At 38.4% G+C, this 19,024-nt stretch overlaps 2 protein-coding genes across 3 annotated transcripts in view; one reads left to right on the forward strand and one right to left on the reverse strand.

The window, feature by feature from the left end:
- Positions 1-1,057: 1,057 nt before the first annotated feature.
- pdia6 (protein disulfide isomerase family A, member 6) lies at positions 1,058-7,781 on the forward strand. The gene is made up of 13 exons (XM_066676724.1): positions 1,058-1,182; positions 2,224-2,368; positions 2,588-2,645; positions 3,403-3,529; positions 3,676-3,782; positions 3,867-4,003; positions 4,452-4,566; positions 4,690-4,830; positions 4,983-5,067; positions 5,216-5,288; positions 5,450-5,608; positions 5,706-5,802; positions 6,884-7,781. The coding sequence occupies exons 1-13, from the start codon at positions 1,167-1,169 to the stop codon at positions 6,950-6,952; spliced, it is 1,329 nt and encodes a 442-aa protein (XP_066532821.1). The 5' UTR covers positions 1,058-1,166; the 3' UTR covers positions 6,953-7,781.
- A 5-nt stretch (positions 7,782-7,786) lies between these two features.
- Positions 7,787-19,024, reverse strand: part of hpcal1 (hippocalcin-like 1) — a 48,782-nt gene continuing 37,544 nt past the window's right edge. For both annotated transcript variants that reach the window (XM_066676727.1, XM_066676726.1), the window contains exons 2-4: positions 11,295-11,721; positions 10,709-10,814; positions 7,787-9,259 (exon numbers count right to left, since the gene is read on the reverse strand). In XM_066676727.1, the coding sequence (XP_066532824.1) occupies positions 9,162-9,259; positions 10,709-10,814; positions 11,295-11,672 (582 nt within the window). In that variant the 5' untranslated portion in view covers positions 11,673-11,721 and the 3' untranslated portion in view covers positions 7,787-9,161. The remainder of the gene's footprint in view (positions 9,260-10,708; positions 10,815-11,294; positions 11,722-19,024) is intronic.

A 19,024-nucleotide genomic window follows, 5' to 3' on the forward strand; every position in this document is an offset into this window, starting at 1 on the left:
CAAAAGTTTTAGGCACCAGAGATTATGAGATTTAAAAAGTTATTTATCTAAGCAGTAAATGTTTATTTGCTAAAAAAAATAACAAATAATGCCCAAATAACATTACTCCAGTGAGTGTGATACTCTGTGTGTGAATGTGTTGGTTTAACCTTTTCCAAATCTCTCCTCGTTGAGTCCGTATTATTTGAGGTTATCATCCAATACCTAGTTTTACTGGTTAATAAATAATGATTATAAATAATGTGTGCTGTAGATTTAACACATTCATGCAATCAAGGAGAATCTGAAAAAATCATTGTTCATTTCTAAACTCACTCCTGCTACTTATATAATTTTATCTTATATTTTTATTTGTTATATATTATTATTATATTATTATTATAATTAACTTATTTTATTTTTATTATTATTATTTTTTTTATTTACTGTGGGTGACAAGGTGGTGCAGCAGGTAGTGTTGCAGTCACAAAGCTCCAGGGACCTGGAGGTTGTGGGTTCGAGTCTTGCTCCAGGTGATTGTGTGATTTCTTCGGGTGCTCCGGAGGAATCCCATGGTACAAAACACATTTTGGTAGGTGAATTGGCGACTCAAATCTCTGTGTGTGTGTGTGTGTGCCCTGTGAAGAGGTTTTGGAAAATGAATGACATTTGTTGGAATTTGTCCTACATTAACAACATATTTTATCCTCTGCAAATCATGTGTTTTTACAAATTACAAATTTGTGAATGTGTGAAAATTCTAAATAAACTGGTAGATGGTAAAAGTGTGAATGAACATGCAAAATAAATACATTATGTAAATTATGCTAAATGAAATGACCACTTGTGGCTATGAATTGTTAGTTTTATAGTTTGTAATTTTATATTTTTATACCAATAATTATACCAGAGAGCTTTGACTCTGCCCATTGTTCCTTTCTGGCCACCGTACTTTCCCTTCACTCGTTTCTAAAACCGACCCGGCCAGTATTGATTGGCTGAGGAGCGCGGGCAGCCAATCCGCGCGAGACACGGAGAGAGAGCGACACTGAGCTACACGAGAGAGAGAGAGAGAGAGAGAGAGAGAGAGAGAGAGAGATCACTGATACCAACTCTACCAGCACTACAGGTAACTCAGTGGTGTATAGAGTTCAGTTCAGCGCTCTGTCCAGACCCACTACGCGACAATGAGAGCTCTGCTGGGTGAGTAAACACCAAACGGACTCATTACAGCACACTTTCTCCTGCACAGCTCACGCTAACCGGAGCTAACACTGAATGTAGCCGTTATGTTGGATGAGAGGGCGAGATGAGACCAGTTGTTGCTAGTTAGCATATGGCTAATGCCGGCTTGGAAAATTTACCTTAAATAAATAACTTGTTCTGAGAGCAACATACAATTATTCTTACTTGTTTTCTTCTTAAATAAATAGGAGCATAAGTCTGTAGTTGTATATAGCTAAGAGTAGAGCCCGTCAGTGCCATTAGCCAAACTTAGTTTCCAGCTGTCTCCATTCTGCTTCAGACTTCAACAGTTCACCACTGAGAAACAGATGGTCCTTGTTATCTTAGGAATAAATCGTTCTATTCCGTGAGACTTGGATCAAAAGCGTAAATCATTATGTAATGTAACTGCCTGTTTCAGATTTAATGTGCCTGTGGTAAAAATATTGAATCTTGAGCATATTCACATTAACGTTATAACCCATTCAAACTCAGTCCTTGGGCCTTTCTGTTGTGGGAGTGTCATTTCAGTTTACTAGTGCTGTTTACTTTTATTTTTTTTTTTAAACAGCCCTGAGTTATGCCACAAGCTGAAGCTGAAGTTGTCTGGCTTAACTGAGAAATTCAGATTAATTAGAATAGTATCTTGTTGATTGTTTTATAAATATGGAAAGGTTTGTGTAATCAGTGAACAGCTGTTAAGTTTCCTTTTGTCCCCGTTGCACAAAAAATGCGATGGTTTCTCTCTGCCCCTTCTGTACTTAAATAAACTGTGCATTGTCTCTTTATATACATTAAGGCTTCTCTGTATTGAGCTCATATTTATGTTTGTGTATTTTGAAGATGCTGTTATTTGCAGGTATTTTTGTGTAGTGCATACCTTACTCTTTGTCAGTGTGGTCCTTAATAGTGAAAAGTGTTCTTTTCCTTAGGCGTTTAGATAATAACAGATTTCAAATCACACTTTAGCATCTATATAGAGCTTGAATATTTTTTCACAGTTTTGTTTACCTGTTTCAGGTGTGTTGGCGTGTTCCTTGACTGTTCTCTCTGTCAATGGGCTCTACTCCCCAAGTGATGATGTGATTGAGCTCAGTTCTTCAAACTTCAACAGGGAGGTTCTACAGAGTGACAGTCTGTGGCTGGTTGAGTTTTATGCTCCCTGGTGAGTTACGATGGCTTATTTTAAACCCCAGGAGTGGTTAGGAATTCATGTAATGCTGGAATATATTTGCGTATTTATTGCAAACCGAGTAGTCCAGGTCCAGAAAGTGAAAATCCTCTCTGGAGCCAAAGTCTTTTGTTTGTTTGTTTTATAAAATTTCTGCCACTGATTTAAGCCAGCTATAAGTGCTTAATTAAGTTGAGTGTTTTATTTGAACAGGTGTGGACACTGCCAGAATTTGGCCCCAGAGTGGAAGAAAGCAGCCACAGCTCTGAAGGTGAACTAGAAATTTCCCCCTCACTTTCCATTTTTCCTACAGATCCTGGGCCCAAGCCTGCTTGTCTAACCTGAATGCCATGGTTGCCCCCATGTTGGATGATATGTTTTGAATCACAAAAGCCACTCCCACTTCCCCCAAAGTATTGGATGGAGCTCCACAACCCAGTGCTGGGGTGCTTTTAGCATTTTGACTTTAGGGTCATGTACAGCTGATCCAGAGCATCCTATTTCATTTCAGGCTTCTCTCTGGAGATTATACAAGCTGTGTGTGCACCACTGAACACCTGTATCAATAATAGTTTGCTGTTACAGTAGCATAATACACAGGTCAACCATAACATTTGGACTACCTCCTTGTCTTCTACACTCACTGTCCATTCTCACAGCTCCACTGACCACAGGAGTACTTTAGTTCTCCAGTTACAGACTGTAGTCCATCTATTGCTCTGCATAAATGGTTAGCCTGTTACCACCCTGCTCTTCAATGGTCAGGACCACCACAGAGCAGGTATGATAGGGATGTTTAGCTGTTCATCATGTACATGCATTTCTGCAGATGTGTACTCCCTAAAATAAAATAAGCCAGTTGTAGACACTGCCCGGATTTGTCCCCAGACCAGAAGCAGGCAGCTAATTAAATATATATGGAGTCAAAGTAAAAGCTCTATAGACTCAAGTTAGTTGTACCACTTCTGGGTTTTCTGCAAAAAATGATAATGTAATAATGGTTTTATTAACTCTTTGTAAATCCACAGGGAATTGTTAAGGTGGGTGCTGTTGACGCAGATCAAGATAAGTCTCTTGGAGGTCAGTATGGAGTTCGTGGCTTCCCAACCATCAAGATCTTTGGAGCCAACAAGCACAAACCTGAGGAATACCAAGGTACAGTAGTCCCTATATATATATATATATATATATATATATATATATATATATATATATATATATATATATATATATATATCCCCCTTGTATCTCCAGAATTTTTCAGGAGAAAGCAATATGTTCTTTAATGTCTTCCCAACAAGGTGGGCGAAGCAGTCAGGCGATTGTAGACACAGCTATAAACGCTCTTCGTTCTCTGGTCAAAGAGAGACTGAGTGGAAAGACTGGGGGCTCTGACTATAACAGACAGGTACAATAGTCTGTACATATTAGCTGTTTTTATGTTTCCTTATGTTTTATTTAATTCCTTATGCTGTGTTTCTGCTCATTTCAGAGTTCTGGGGGCAGCGGTGGTGGAAATAAGCAGGATGTTGTTGAACTGACCGATGACAACTTTGATGAGAAGGTGTTGGGAAGTGATGATGTTTGGATGGTAGAATTTTTTGCACCATGGTGTGGACATTGCAAGAAGTAAGTTATTTAAATTAGAATACAGTACTGCATATCATTTCTTTTTTTTTATTCTCAGAATAGTTATTGCACATATAGGTATAGAGTGTCATAGATTAAAATGTGATACTTTTTTTTTATTTGAAGAATGCATAGGGACTTTATATTACAAGCATAAGCATTGAATAATATTTAAAACGCAATAATTGCTTTCTTTTGTACAGCTTATTATTTTAACCTTAGGCTTAGACTGAAAGCCTACACTGAATTGAAGTGATATACATTCATTTATAATACTCATATGACACTTAATGCCCAAAACATCTAGTTTATGAAATAATGTTACATACATTCTGTTGTTTAATTTTGAAATTTCTTATATAATAAGTTAAATTCACTGATCTGAATTCAAAGGATTATATTTATAATCTTGAGCTTGGGTTCTAAATCTCTGATGTAATATTTTCAGTCTTGAGCCTGAATGGGCAGCTGCTGCTTCTCAGGTCAAAGAACAAACCAATGGCAGGGTGAAGCTGGGCGCTGTAGATGCTACTGTTCACCAGGGCCTGGCGAGCCGCTATGGGGTATGTGTGATCAATACGGACATAATTACATATTCCTGTTTTATTTTGTAGGGAAAAAAAATCATAAACACTTTTGTGGAGTGGATTTTTTTTAAGCTCATATTAACTTGCTTCAATCTGTAGATCAGAGGATTCCCTACCATTAAGATCTTCCGTAAAGGAGAGGAACCAGAAGACTACCAGGGTGGGCGAACACGCTCAGATATCATTGCTCATGCCATGGACCTTTATTCAGACAACGCTCCTCCTCCAGAACTGCTGGAGGTAATTTTCGTATTCTTAGAACAAGTATTCTCTGAATTCTTACAAACAATTCTTGAAATATTTTCATTAATATCTTGAATGTATAGAGGAAAGGATTTTTTATACCCAGATATTGAAGAGGTGCTAAACTGCAAAACAATTGTGCTTTTCAGATTCTGAATGAGGACGTTTTAAAGAAGACATGCGAGGACCATCAGCTTTGTGTGATTGCTGTGTTGCCTCATATTCTAGACACGGGTGTGTGAGATATATTTCATGTATCATACAATCTGTGCAAAACATGTGTTCAATGGAAGTAAATGATTCTGAATATACAACGGGTACAAACATATTTGGGTAATTATGACATGTTTCATTCAATTCGCAACGTTCCCTCTTTCTATAGGTGCAGCAGGCAGAAACGGATACATTGAAGTGATGATGAAGATGGCTGAGAAATACAAGAAAAAGATGTGGGGGTCAGTATGAATGACACTTTTTATATGAACACAATTTATTGAATAGTTAACATCATAAGGATCTACTCGATGGTTTAATATTGAAGAAACAGTGTACCAAACCTCACCGTTTTATTAGTAGCTTGATGGTTAAAAATATGTATTTCTTCCTTGCATTGTAGCTGGCTGTGGACCGAAGCTGGAGCTCAGATGGATCTGGAGGCCTCTCTGGGGATCGGAGGTTTTGGGTATCCTGCCATGGCAGCTATTAATGCACGCAAGATGAAGTTTGCTCTTCTTAAGGGCTCCTTCAGTGAGACAGGAATCCACGAGTTCCTCAGGTGTTAATTTATTTTTAAATTGGTTTTTCTTATAGTATATGATCATGTTACAGTCTTTAGGATACATTTCTAAACAATCTTTCTTCGCTCATCCCAGGGATCTTTCTGTTGGACGTGGTTCAACTGCCACGGTGGGAGGTGGAGCTCTGCCAAAGATCTACGCCGTTGAGGCTTGGGATGGGAAAGATGGCGTTGTGAGTAAAAGTGTTTGTTCAGATTAGGGGTCAAGTACTGTGCAAAAGCAATGCCTGCGCTTCATCGTATAATGGCATTTTAAGGACAATCTTAAAAGATGTGTGATTAAGATTAAATAAATATTTTATTCAAAGTGGGGAGACATGGTGGCGCAGCAGGTAGTGTCGCAGTCACACAGCTCCAGGGACCTGGAGGTTGTGGGTTCAACTCCCGCTCTGGGTGACTGTCTGTGAGGAGTTTGGTGTGTTCTACCTGTGTCCGTATGGGTTTGCTCCGGGTGCTCCGGTTTCCTCCCACAGTCCAAAAACACATGTTGGTAGGTGGATTGGTGACTCAAAAGTGTCCGTAGGTGTGAGTGTGAAGGTCTGAACCCCCCTCAAGGGTGTGTTCCTGCTTTGTGCCCAATAATTCCTGGTAGGCTCTGGACCCACCGCAACCCTGAACTGGATAAGCGGTTACAGATAATGAATGAATGATGGGTGATGATTCAAAGTGTAAATTAATCTTTTTTGTGAACATAGTTCACAAATATTTTGAGAATTAATATTTTCAGAATGAAATGGCCAACATGAGAAACAAATGGCAATGCTTTGATAAATATTGAGAAAGTGCCATTATTTCCGGTAATAGGTGCAGTATTGTGGTTGAAACTTGCAAAATTTCACTAATAGCACTAATTAGCACTAATACAAAAATGAAGGAAAGATTTCCTTCGTTTTGAGTTCCATACACAAATATTCAATTTCCTGCTTAGGTAATGCTGCACACTTTTATGGAAATAAGACATTTCTTGTAAAAATCACAATTTTTCAAAAATATGGACTTTAATCTCACAATGTAATAGGCATCCCACTAAAGTTCATGAAACCATTTGTTAGAGGCATGTGAAAATTAGAGAAATTAGGTTCTACAAGTAAACTGTATTTATTTATTCATGTAAAGCCCTGAACATCAGTCTCTAAATTAGCGGGTATGTGAAAAATGGTGCCCCTTATGGTGCATTTCATAATCATGTGTTTGTGGCCAGTCCCGTGAAGTGCTTTTGCGTATTAAAATTCTTCTATTTCTTCTCACTCTCAGCTTCCTGTGGAGGATGACATTGACCTGAGTGATGTGGATCTGGATGATCTGGAGAAGGATGAGTTATAAATCCACTGGCCTGGGGGGTCTGGTCTAGTTTGGTGTCAGAGCCACGCTGACTCAGCCCATAACCCACCTCTCCTCTCCCGTGGATGAGGGGAAAACTGGGACATTAAGTTACTGACACTCTTGAAACGAAGATTCGTGTTGCTTTTAACTTCTCTCCAGTAGTCTGAAATAAGGTGAGATTGAGGGGTAAATCATGGTTGAACTCAGCTGTCTCTCACAGACCCGCATTTTATTTGATGAGCTGGCTGATTGTATCTCCCAGTGAGGCTGGCAAACAGGATTATGTAATGTCGTTTCTCTGTCCAGTTGTTCACCCTCCAAAACACACAGCTGCAAAATAATCTCATATTCTCAGTTCTGTTTTAAATCCCACCTGGAATAATGTATTAATGTCTATGTCTTTCAAAACAGTGATATATTTGAAAGGGAAAAAAGTAACTACATATAAGTAAACAATGTTAACCGCCACATGGACTTACTCTGTCTTTGGGAACACTTCCCTATAAAGAGAGAGGAAGGCCACCAGATATAAGAATTAGAGGTTTAAATCCTTTGTCCAAATTTAACTGACTGCCGTGTACGGGTAATGTCTCTAGAGCTGAGATTTGCAGATAGTCCTCTTCATTTTCATTCTTCCCTTCAATGTGACATTTATGGTTTCTAAATAAAAAGTAATATCAAAGAAGGAAGCCAGTGCATCAGTATCCCAGCTTTGCATAGTGTTTGTGCTGGGTGGGGAATAATGTGGGGTTTGTGTAGATTTTTTTTACACAATGTTGTTTTTACTTTCTTTTTTTTTTTGTTATGAAAATAAAATAAACACAAATGAACGGACTGACATTTATTATTGATTATAAACACTAGTAAGACATACTTAGAACAAGTCACATTTGTAAATTTTTGTGCTCTACACTATTTTTAAATAATGTTTTATCAATGAAAATTCTTAACTGCAATTAATACAGATGAATATGCGTCGGTGGGGAAGCTACAGTCCTCTGCATGCTGATGTACTTTACTGATGACAGTATAGCTGAATATTCCCATGCTAGCTACACAAAGATACAGCACTGCATCATTACTTACTGCACCTCATGCTTACCACAAATATAGTGAGTGAATCACTGAAAGTTACAGATCAGTCTGATACATTCAACACATGCTAGTTTTGGCAATTCATCCATGACAAATCTGTATTGGCAGATGTCTAAACTATGAAAATACATAAGCTTGCAAAGAAAGCATTAATTCTTCAAAGACTGGAGTTTTCATGTCTGAAAGAAGACTAAACACTGAAAGATTTGCTGCACTTCTTGCAAAAGTGGATGTAGTTTTAATTCTTGAATCCCATCAATCGCACACTTGTGTGTCATCAGGTTTTGGACTCTAGTCACGCAAGTGGTTAATATTTGGGTGTGTTTCCATGTTGAGTTAAAAATATAGGGAACGATGAGTAAAGATGCCATTTTCTTGAACTTGTGTCATATCCAAAACAGGACTGTAAGACTAAGTTTTTTAATCTCAAAGTTTTTGAGGGCTGACATACTGGGGAAATGGCAAACTGCAAGATCTGATCTGTAATTTGAAGCTACAACTCAAAGACTGCATTCTGAAAATCAAGGGGTGTTGGCCAGGGATGGTACCCTCTCTACACCATAATCTCAAGACAGTACTGACAGTCAAAACATATAGGCCACCACACTTTGATGTTTATGTTCACTGGAACATTAGGTCATCATTTCAACCACAATCAATGTGCAGCATGCACCTGGATGATGAAACTGTGTAATCCGAGACAAACGGTCAACACATATACAAAGCAGGGGGCTATGGACAACACACCCATTGTAAATTTGAAAAGGGGGATCAGCATACATATTATATTTTTGTGGTTGTTGATTGCATAATCTTTTACTCAGTATTTGAGTACTATTTTTCTACTATATATAAAAACAAATGTCCTTGACTGAAATCATTTCATTTAAACTGAGGTATGCTTCATGAAGCTGGAATGTTTAGCTTTTCTGTCATGTCTTTTGTTAATTTGATACAAATTTAAAAAGTTGGGTGACCATCTAAGTATGGTAATTACATATTTTTGTCAGGGGTTGAGCTGTGATCTCTGTAGATTTGTTACTCAGATGCAGCCCATGTCATGGAGGCGTGGGTGTGTGGCAAGGTTTTCTGTGACTGCTGCTGCTTGGCTTCTTCAGAACTGGCGAGATGAGCTCTGATCAGACTGCAGCAGCCTCACGATGGAAGGATCACTCTTGGCACCTTTAATGAACTCCTCTAGAGAAAGTCTCCCTGCAACACAAATAGAGGTTGAAGGTTAGTGATTTCCAAACCAGCCAAATGCAAATGCTTCAGTACAAAATGGCTCCTCCCTATGATTTCTTCAATTATGTACTTTGTATTAAGTAAATTAACACTAAACAAATTGTATCTGCAGTGAAAATAAACGACCAGTTACAAAGAACACCATATATTCCCACAGGGCCTATATCATGGACAGCTATTTGTTTCATCTTAATTTTGAAATATATATGTTAACATTGCAATAGTTGCCAAACATACCATTCACACACCAGTCCTCCTCTCTACATACGAAGAATATTCTGGGACAAAATGTCCACTTTAGGATGTTTACTTTCGCTTTTTTCACTAAAATAATTAAACAATAAAAAGGCAAACAAAAACAGACAATAACAATCAGCCTGTATTTCTATGGAATAATGGGAAGCTGAACAATGATTATGTTTGACTGAATTACGACTGTGTAAATAAGCTGACATCCTAAGTTGACTTTCAGGGGGAAATATAAGACTGTACAACATAGGCACTTAAAAACCAGCTGAAAACCCTAAAAATGTTTTTAAATACCCTTATGTTGTTATTTTATAATCTGACTATCCACTTATGTTGGTCCTTATGTCCTCTTAGTTTTAACATAACCAGTGTATTTAGTGTACACAGTGTGCATACACTATTGTTATTTGTTAAAGTAGTGACACCAAAAGAGTTTGCTAAGAGGGCAGTAAAATCCATAGCCCATAGCCTAGTTGCCACATAAGTAAGTCTTTCCAAGTAAGTCCAAGGCAATTGGGCTTAAACTAGAAAAAGGACACATGCCAAAGTTAATAATAGCTATAAAGCAGGCAATCCATCATTTTAATCTTCTGGCCACTCAGTTTGGTCAGATGCATCAGTTTAGGCAGAGAAGAAATTTTCTTGTTATGCTCCTGACTGGAGGACTCAAAGAAGTGGACTCGCAGATGTCAGACTGGTTAAGTAATATTTCACAAGAGAGTGGGACCCTGAGATTTTTCCTTCCTGACAGCAGCCAGTTATGGCCCGCGGCCTGCAGCTACAGACAGCAAATGGCAGCACAGCTGGGACTGTAGACTGGACCTCAGCTGTAGGCTGTATGTGCCACTTGTGCTGACTGAAGGGTAAATTCTCAAAAATCTCTAACCATAAAATTTACTTTAAATGAACTGCTTGTAGATGACCCAGACCAATCAGAAGCAACCAAACAACCTGTGTGTCTCTTGTGTGATGTGACATCACAACCACAATCCCCACAAAAAAAGGCCTGGACCTTAATTTATAGAAAATAATCACAATTTTTTTTTGCAATTGCAATGTTGAGCCAAAAGATAAGAATTTAACTATTTTCTTCACATCATTCAGTCCTTCATCAAATGCTCAGGAGCCTGATGTAATCATTAAGCGGTGAGAGTTTGAACTGCTCACCATCATTGTCTGTATCCATTTGTCTGAAGATCTTGTCGGTGCGTTTCTCAGGAGTTGACTCATCCTCTGGCATCTTCATCACCGATGACACCATCTTGTAAATTGCCTGTGGTTTAGGGACAAAAACACATCAATGGCTTGTTCACTGTACCAGTGTTTGCTATTCACTGCCATTTCGTGTAGCTTTTTTCTCATCCAGTATTCTCTGAATGTATGTTATTTTAAAAACTATAAAAGAGTCAACACTTTTAATGGAAGGAACAGGGCCCTTGTGTTCACCATTTTTGGCCAGACCATATGGCCTGTGGAACACTTGATTGAGGAGATCTGTTTATTCAGGAGGTCTATATTGTCAAACATTCGGCTGAGCCAATATTGATATGGAACAAGATGCTTTGGAAAAAATGACAGAGCAAATAAAGAAATGCAAATACAAGCTCTAAATAAACAAAAACATTGGGGATCAGCGTGCTTTGAAAACTGAACTCTTTATTTACATGATTCTTTTATCAAGTTCTCCCCTGGATTTAATCAGGAAGAGCAAGACATGTGAGGAAGCTTTTTTTTGCGTATGATCTTCTCTCACCTGTACAATCTCCAGCATCTCGGCTCGGCTGATGTATCCGTTTCCATCCAGGTCGTACATGCTGAAGGCCCAGCGGAGTTTCTGTTCCAGGCCTCCGCGTGACGTTACACTCAGCGCAATGATGAACTCCCGGAAGTCGATGGTGGCATCACCGTTGGTGTCAAATGTACGAAAAACATGTTCTGCAAATTTGGAGGCATCTCCATAAGGAAAGAAATTGGCATAGATCTTCTTGAACTCTTCCACAGTCAAGTGGCCTGTCGGGCAATCTTTGAGAAAGCCACGGTACCACTCCTGCAGCTCATGGTCTGTGAACTCTGTATTTTCCCTCAGGTCATTCAAAACTTCAGGGCGCAGTTTGCTGTTCTGTTTACCCATGATGGGAGTTTCCTGTGGAAAATCACTGCTTGGGTTTCTCTTTCTGGACCTAAATATAGGAAATTTGTAAAAGAATAACAGACACTTACAACTTTTCAAATATTATTGCATCCCCATTGTAATACAAATGCTTTTTGTTTGGTCTTCTGGCACAAAAGGATTTGGCCAGATGGATAATGTGTTACCCTAGTGGGAAGAGGGAGTGGAGTTTTGTATCCATGGCTACCATTTAATACCTTATTAAGGTGCGAATATATCGATTTCTTGATGGTGGGGGGTGAACGGCCATCTGGGAGAAGCGACAACTCATACAAAAGGTCATGACTGGCACTATATAACTTAGCAAACCATAAGACAGTATGATTTACCAGCCAAGAAAAAGAAAACTGGAGTGTCATCTCCATCCGTTCATGGTTGTGGATGTTAGTTGCTCTCACTCTACATTTGTAGTGTCCTTGTGAGAGAGTATGTGTACAGTACTGTGAAAAAGACCATCTTTAAAGACCAACCCTCAGTTACTTCATTTCCAATCAGTAAATCCATTAAAGGCAGAGTAGATTTGTCTTAAAAACAGTTTTTGTTGTATTTCTTGAAATATCCTTTACATCCCTTTAGCAATCAGTAAATCACATACTCTGATGTCATGAGTCATTTTCTATATAGGACTAAAAAAAAAAACAGACTCGGACTGAACAAGATGATTGGATGACTTACCAGCCTGTTAACCTATCTATCTACACAACCTACCTGCATTTAAACACTGCATATTTATTCATTTCATAACACATTGCATATTGCGTAGGTTCTATGCAGAAGCATAAATGGGACATTTGGTGATTTTTTAAAAAACAGTACAGCAGCTGTAATTACAAGTAATATTTTTTACTACTTCTGAGGAGATTACATATAAAGTAATAAACATGTAAAAACCAGGTAAATCACAACTTCATCTGATATATATAGAAGATTTGATCTCTAACTATCAGAATATCCGGCTTGTTAATGCTCATCCATCCATTATTAGAAGACAACTCAACACTATGGATTTAAAAGGATGTCCTCACTGCAAAGGAGCAGTTTCAGAGAAAAGGAAATGTAAATCTGCCCTTTGGATGTGCGGTAAAATAACTGCAGACATCTTTGAAAAATGGAAAGCATGTGTCTTTAAAAGTTGTAGAATTAATATTTGTGGATGTGCAGCCCATGTCAGTGTTCAAAAATGATGGCTTCCATCACCTGCAACCAAGAAATAATTTATTATCATGAAAATATTTTTTGAGTCCACTCTGCCATCAGTGGTATCAAACTGGTATCAGGCACTGACTGATATGCTAACTTTATGTATCAGTATTGGAACTGAAAAGCTGGCTGAATTAATTAATCCCTAGTCTATGAAGCCACGTTGTTGTAACTCATGCAAAATGAGGCCTGGTATTGTCCTACTGAAACAGACAAGGAGTTCGTGGGAAAAGATGTGTCTTTGATGGCAGCATATGTCTCTCCAAAATACCAAAGTCAGTCTTTGTAGAATGGTACCTTCATGTATCCACAGAGCACCCCTGCTCTGAGAGATGAAGGTTTCTGAAAATTTACGTTTGTAACAGTCTGTATGGTCTTTTTCATCTTTGGTACGTAAGATCCAACCTGTTTTCCCCAAAACGAGCTAAAATATGAACTCATTTGACCACAGAACATGCTACTGCTGTCATTTGTTCTGGCCCTGCTTTTATACTGATGTTGAACTTGTGCCTTGTCTTAGCACAACAATACGTGTGTGTTGTTGTTTTCTGTGTGTGAACTTAAATTTCAACAGCACACACTAAACCAGCTGAAGTTTCTTCATTCAGATTCCTTTAACATTTTTTGGACATTTGCTGGGATTCCCAGCCTCTGCTGAAACAACACTGCTTAAATGTATCCTTATCAACTTGATCATTTTTATTCACCTGATTACCATATAGAGAAGTCTATGGCTAGGTGGCACAGTGGCGCAGCAGGTAGTGTCCCAGTCACACAGCTCCAAATCTTGCTCCGAGTGACTGTCTGTGAGTAGTTTGGTTTGTTCTCACCATGTACGCGTGGGTTTACTCGGGTGTTACGGTTTCCGCCCACGGTCCAAAAACACACATTGTGGTGGACTGGCAACAGTAGTAGGTGGTGAGTGAATGTGTGTTGGTGTGTGTGTGTTGCCCTGTGAAAGACTGGTGCCCCCTCCAGGTTGTGTTCCTGCCATGCGCCCAATGATTCCAGGTAGGCTCCAGACCCACCACGACCCTGAACCGGATAAGCGCTTACAGACAACGATGATAGTGATGATGGTGTTCACCACCTATACTGCTTTGTATTAAAAGATTTTAAAATCTAAAGAAATGCTCTAATAAATACACCATTGTCTTGCAGCGTTTCATAGTGATGCACAAATCCTGAAACATTTCAGTACGGGTGAGAATGCAACTATGTGACACATTAGCGAACCAAAGAAAAAGCAGGATCTGAAGCCATCAGCTTTGGACGTCCAGCTGTGCCAGCTGTCTAGAACATCTGGAGGCAGCCCTGACTCCAAGGAGACATGAAAGATGATAGCGAGTATGCAAATTCTGCTTTGGTCTTCACAGCTATGTGAACTGTCTTCCCTTTCCACTCTTTATTTCTTGTACAGTGATGGTTAGATGGAAGTGATGGAAATGAATGAAGAGACTTTGCGGGTGCACCCTAGAGAAATAGTGTGACATCACTGACAAATTATGTTCTATTTTCCCTACCTTAATCACAAGAGGAGATCCAAAAATAATAAATAAAGATAACTATGACTTCAGTCTCCAAGGAAGCAGGGCAGAGGTGTCCAAATGGCATGCATAAAATGTATTACATGGAAACCATATGCGAGTTGAGGTGGCTGGCAAAATTTAATGATAGGTTATATAATTCAGCCAACACCCTCCAGTTAATCCATAAAAGCTTTATTGGACCTACACAGAAATGGTCATGTGCGCTTGTGTGCTCTGTGTCCTCACTTCTTTCCATGTTTGTCTTTTTGTTCTTAATGTCTTACTTATTATTTTCTGTAATTGGATTTGAATCAATCTTGATGCAGGTCTGCTGTTGCCATGGCTCTTGCAGTCAGTACTGGATTTGGCGCTGACAACATCAACCAATTACTTCCTAATTTTGCTGGCAGAAAATAAATTTAAGCATAAAAACAGGAAATGTACCAAGTTATTTTTCTTTTTCCTAAAAACAGCGCTTGATGTAAGACTATGTAAAGCTAAAAATTTGCAGCCATATCTTAATATGGATTTTTTTGTACTATAAGCTTGTCTCTTCAACACATGATAAAAAGTTTAATATAATGTCAATTTGAGACTAATAACGTTAGGTGATATAATTCCTGAAAACAATGTAAGTAAAGGTTATAATGCACAGAAGAGACCACATCAACAACCCTGAAAAAGACATGTCAAGCTCATCCGAAATTAATATTTCACAGGTGAAATGTTTCTTTTGTTCAGACTGGTCAAGTGAATAAAGAAAAGGATTGTCAATATTCTTGAAAGATAGCAGCACAAAAATCCATGGTCTATCCTGGTATGGGGTCCCTTAGTGGCATGGACAACTTGCACGTGTGAACATCAATGCCAAAAATAGATCCACATTTCCACTTCTTCAAGTGTGTGTACTAGACCAGCGTGTCTCCAGTCAAGATTTTTGTCCTATTCATAACATGTAACATTGTATAAGACATGAATAATAAATGATTGGCAATTTTTTGGTATGTAATAAAACTAGATTAGTGTCAAAATATTGAACATAATTTTGTTCTGAAATGAAAAGAAAAACTGAAACTGAATAAAATTACATCAGACAAGTCTCATTTTGCTAGCTTTATCCATGCTTTTCTAGTTAAGCTGCTGTGGTCCTCAGTTACGTTCCTGTCACCATGTCTAGTAGGCTGTTTTTAAGGCTTGGTGTCCATTATCTGCTAAGGTTTGGAGTGACAGCTCTAATGCCCTTTTTCTGCCATTAGAAGAACCCTGCACAGCACAAACTGATAAAGGCTTAGAAGGCAGCCTGTTTCCTGTTTTAATTCTTTCTATTTAAAAAATAATATATTTAGGTTCATTTAAAACCTCATAGGTAAACCTCAAAGCAGCAACTTCTTCAAGTGTGTGTTCTAGACCAGCGTGTCTGCAGTCAAGATTTTTGTCCTATTCATAACATGTAACATTGTATAAGACATGAATAATAAATGATTGGCAATTTTTTGGTATGTAATAAAACTAGATTTGTGTCAAAATGTTGAACATAATTTTGTTCTGAAATGAAAAGAAAAACTGAAACTGAATAAAATTACATCAGACAAGTCTCATTTTGCTAGCTTTATCCATGCTTTTCTAGTTAAGCTGCTGGGGTCCTCAGTTACGTTCCTGTCACCATGTCTAGTAGGCTGTTTTTAAGGCTTGGTGTCCATTATGATAGTAGGCACCTAATATCAAATAGCCTACTGTTTCTAAATGCATCATTCTAATAATACCTTTACATGTAATGTGTAATACAGCACAAAAACTTCATGCATCACGTATAGATTTAACATTCTAAAATTAAAATTACATTTAACGGAGAATAATAGGGATCAGGTTGCAGTCTCAGCCTTTTACTGTTATTACTGCACACTCGACTGAGAGCAGGGGTCTTCCTTTGGGCATACAAGCTGTCACTCCAAACCTCAGCAGCAAGTGGGAACCAAGACCTGTGAAACAGTGTCAGAAATGTAAGTGTAAACTCCTGTTGCGTTAACTAAACAGCAGGCAGGGAGCAAGCAAAGCATGGAGCATAGGAACAAAAGAAGGCTTGCTTGGAAAATAAGTCCCAAGTTTGCTTTGGATATTTTTTCCCCATTTGAAACTTGAGAAATTATATTCAGTACATCTGACACAAGTCTAATTTCACAGCATTTCACTTGCTATCACAATGTCACGATGGGTACGAGGAACAAGGAAGCAGAGGTAAACACAGAGATATTAACTTACACAGGATGTACAAGAAAACTGAAGCAAGATACTAAACCCAAGAGGACAAGTCAACAATAATATAAACTTCTGAGAACTAAACTGGCCAAAAGCTAAACACACTGAACTAAAGACTAAGAGAACTAAGATAAAACACTAAACAATAAGATCAAGACAACATGAGAAACTAAAGCTAAATGGAAAAAAGACAGAATAACAGAGATGTGAAGGAACCAGGGACAAGAAGGACATAAGACAGAAACTTAAGATCAATTGCTACAGAAGTATAAACGGCAAACAATAATTAACTTAGGAAACAAATAAGGAACTATATATAAGGAGCTCCTAAACATAAGAATAATAACTAACATTAAACACAGACACAAACCATAACAGAGAGAGCCGGAAATATGGGGACACAGCATATACAAAAGCCAAAAGAGAGAAAGCTAGGAACATGAGACACTAAGAAATCAACAAAGACAACCTCAGGTGTCAGACACAGACAGGGACAAGGAGACTGGAATATAAACCATTAGGGAACATGAAACACCTGGGGACAATTCAGACATTTAACGGGGGTGTGACTACCAAAGTATGAGGATGACAAGCACATACAGAATGAAAACAAACCAGAGTGAAACATAATAACTAACATTATATAACTAATATACAACATTTTTAGGTTTTGTGCCCTGAAATATCAATGTTTGCATCATTATAACATAATTTTGTTTGTTTTCTAAATATCCATGTCACGCTTTTCTGAAGCGTTACAGCAAGTGGATGAATATAAAATATATAGAAAGAACATTCACTAAAGAATCAGTCTTTGCAAGCAAAAAATGGGCATTGCTTATCCCTTTATGCCAATAATTGTGAGAGAATACTCAACCTGTTCAAACAAAAAGATTTTCAGTGCAAGACTGCAAGGTACTGAGATCTTTCACCATCTACAGGTCATAATATCAAGAAAAGATTCAGGGAGTCAGGGTAAATCTGTGTGTGCAAAAGCCAAGAGCAAAAACCACTGTGTGACCATCAAGACTTTAGAAGGCATTATTTGAGAAACCTTCATGCTACTGTGATGTACAAAGCCATATGAGCTCAGGAGTACATTGGAAAATCATTGTCATTTAGCAGTCAGTCACTACGTCAAGAAATGCAATCTGAAACTTTTATTCAAAGAGGAAGCCATATATTAATTTTGCACAGAAAGGCCCAGGTTAATCTTAGATTGACTGAAAGACAGTGAAAACATACTCTGTGGTCAGATGAGTCCATGTTTCAGCTTGTTTTTGGGGAAAAACTATGTCAGATTCTATGTGCCAAAGATGGAAATTACCATCCATATTGATGATAATGATAAATGTAAAAACACATCATCTGTCATAGCATGGGGGTGCATCTGTGCACTTGACTGGGTGATCTGCAGGTATGTGAAGATACTGCTGATGCAGAGGCTTATTCTGGTATTTTGGAGAGATATATGCTGCCGTCAAGATGACATCTTGTCCCAAGGTCTCCATGTCTATTTCAGCAAGACAATGCCAGGCCTCTTTCTGCATGACTTAACAAACCATAGCTTCATGGACACGTGTGCTTGAAATTCCTGCCTGCACGGCATGTCATGAAGACAACAATTAGGCAACAGTGACCATAGACTTGTAAGCATCAAGTCTTTTATACAGCAAGAATGATTATAAACACTGAAATATTTTCTTTGCACTTATAAAGTGTCCCAGTGTGGGTTTAGTACTTCTTCCAACAATAGATTTAACAATTTTTTAGGACCATCACACACAGCTCTTCTTCATTGTTAGGGTAACACATAACTGCTGGTCAGCTGCTTGGCAGTCTAAGGACAGACATAAACACGGGTGGAGTTTTCTGCTTCCTCCTCTTTTCCCTCCAACACTCAGCAAACCACAAGAAACCTAGAACTTTCCAGCATGAAGAACACAAATGCAAGCTGTAAATGCAGCCGTAAGGAAAAATGTGCTGTATATAGCAAGAAGTGTCCTCACAGGCCCTGTTTTGGTTAGAATAACAACGTCACAGTAGTGGTGCAGCTACAGAAACTGAAATTCAGCCATCTTTGTTCTGAATGATGCAACGCCAGAATGGAACATTGTAAAAGCTGATGGAGGAAGACTAAAATAAACCAAATGTTGGAATGTATTTTTTTTCAACATACATTATTGTATCTAAAAAAGCACACTATTACAGAGCATGAGTGCAGATCACAGCTGCAGAGCAAGTGGGCTTACACATATCTCTGACTAACTGGGAATGGAAAACTGATACCCTACTGCCAAGATTTCCCAGGACTTCCCAGGATTCTGT

Source organism: Hoplias malabaricus, chromosome 7 (genome assembly GCF_029633855.1).
Source record: "Hoplias malabaricus isolate fHopMal1 chromosome 7, fHopMal1.hap1, whole genome shotgun sequence".
Lineage (NCBI taxonomy): Eukaryota > Metazoa > Chordata > Actinopteri > Characiformes > Erythrinidae > Hoplias > Hoplias malabaricus.

Excerpts from the sequence above, each read along its gene's own strand:
- pdia6 (XM_066676724.1), top strand. Across the intron at positions 5,068-5,215 it reads GCCTCATATTCTAGACACGG|GTGCAGCAGGCAGAAACGGA; the intron begins GTGTGTGAGATA and ends CTCTTTCTATAG. Across the intron at positions 5,289-5,449 it reads TACAAGAAAAAGATGTGGGG|CTGGCTGTGGACCGAAGCTG; the intron begins GTCAGTATGAAT and ends CTTGCATTGTAG.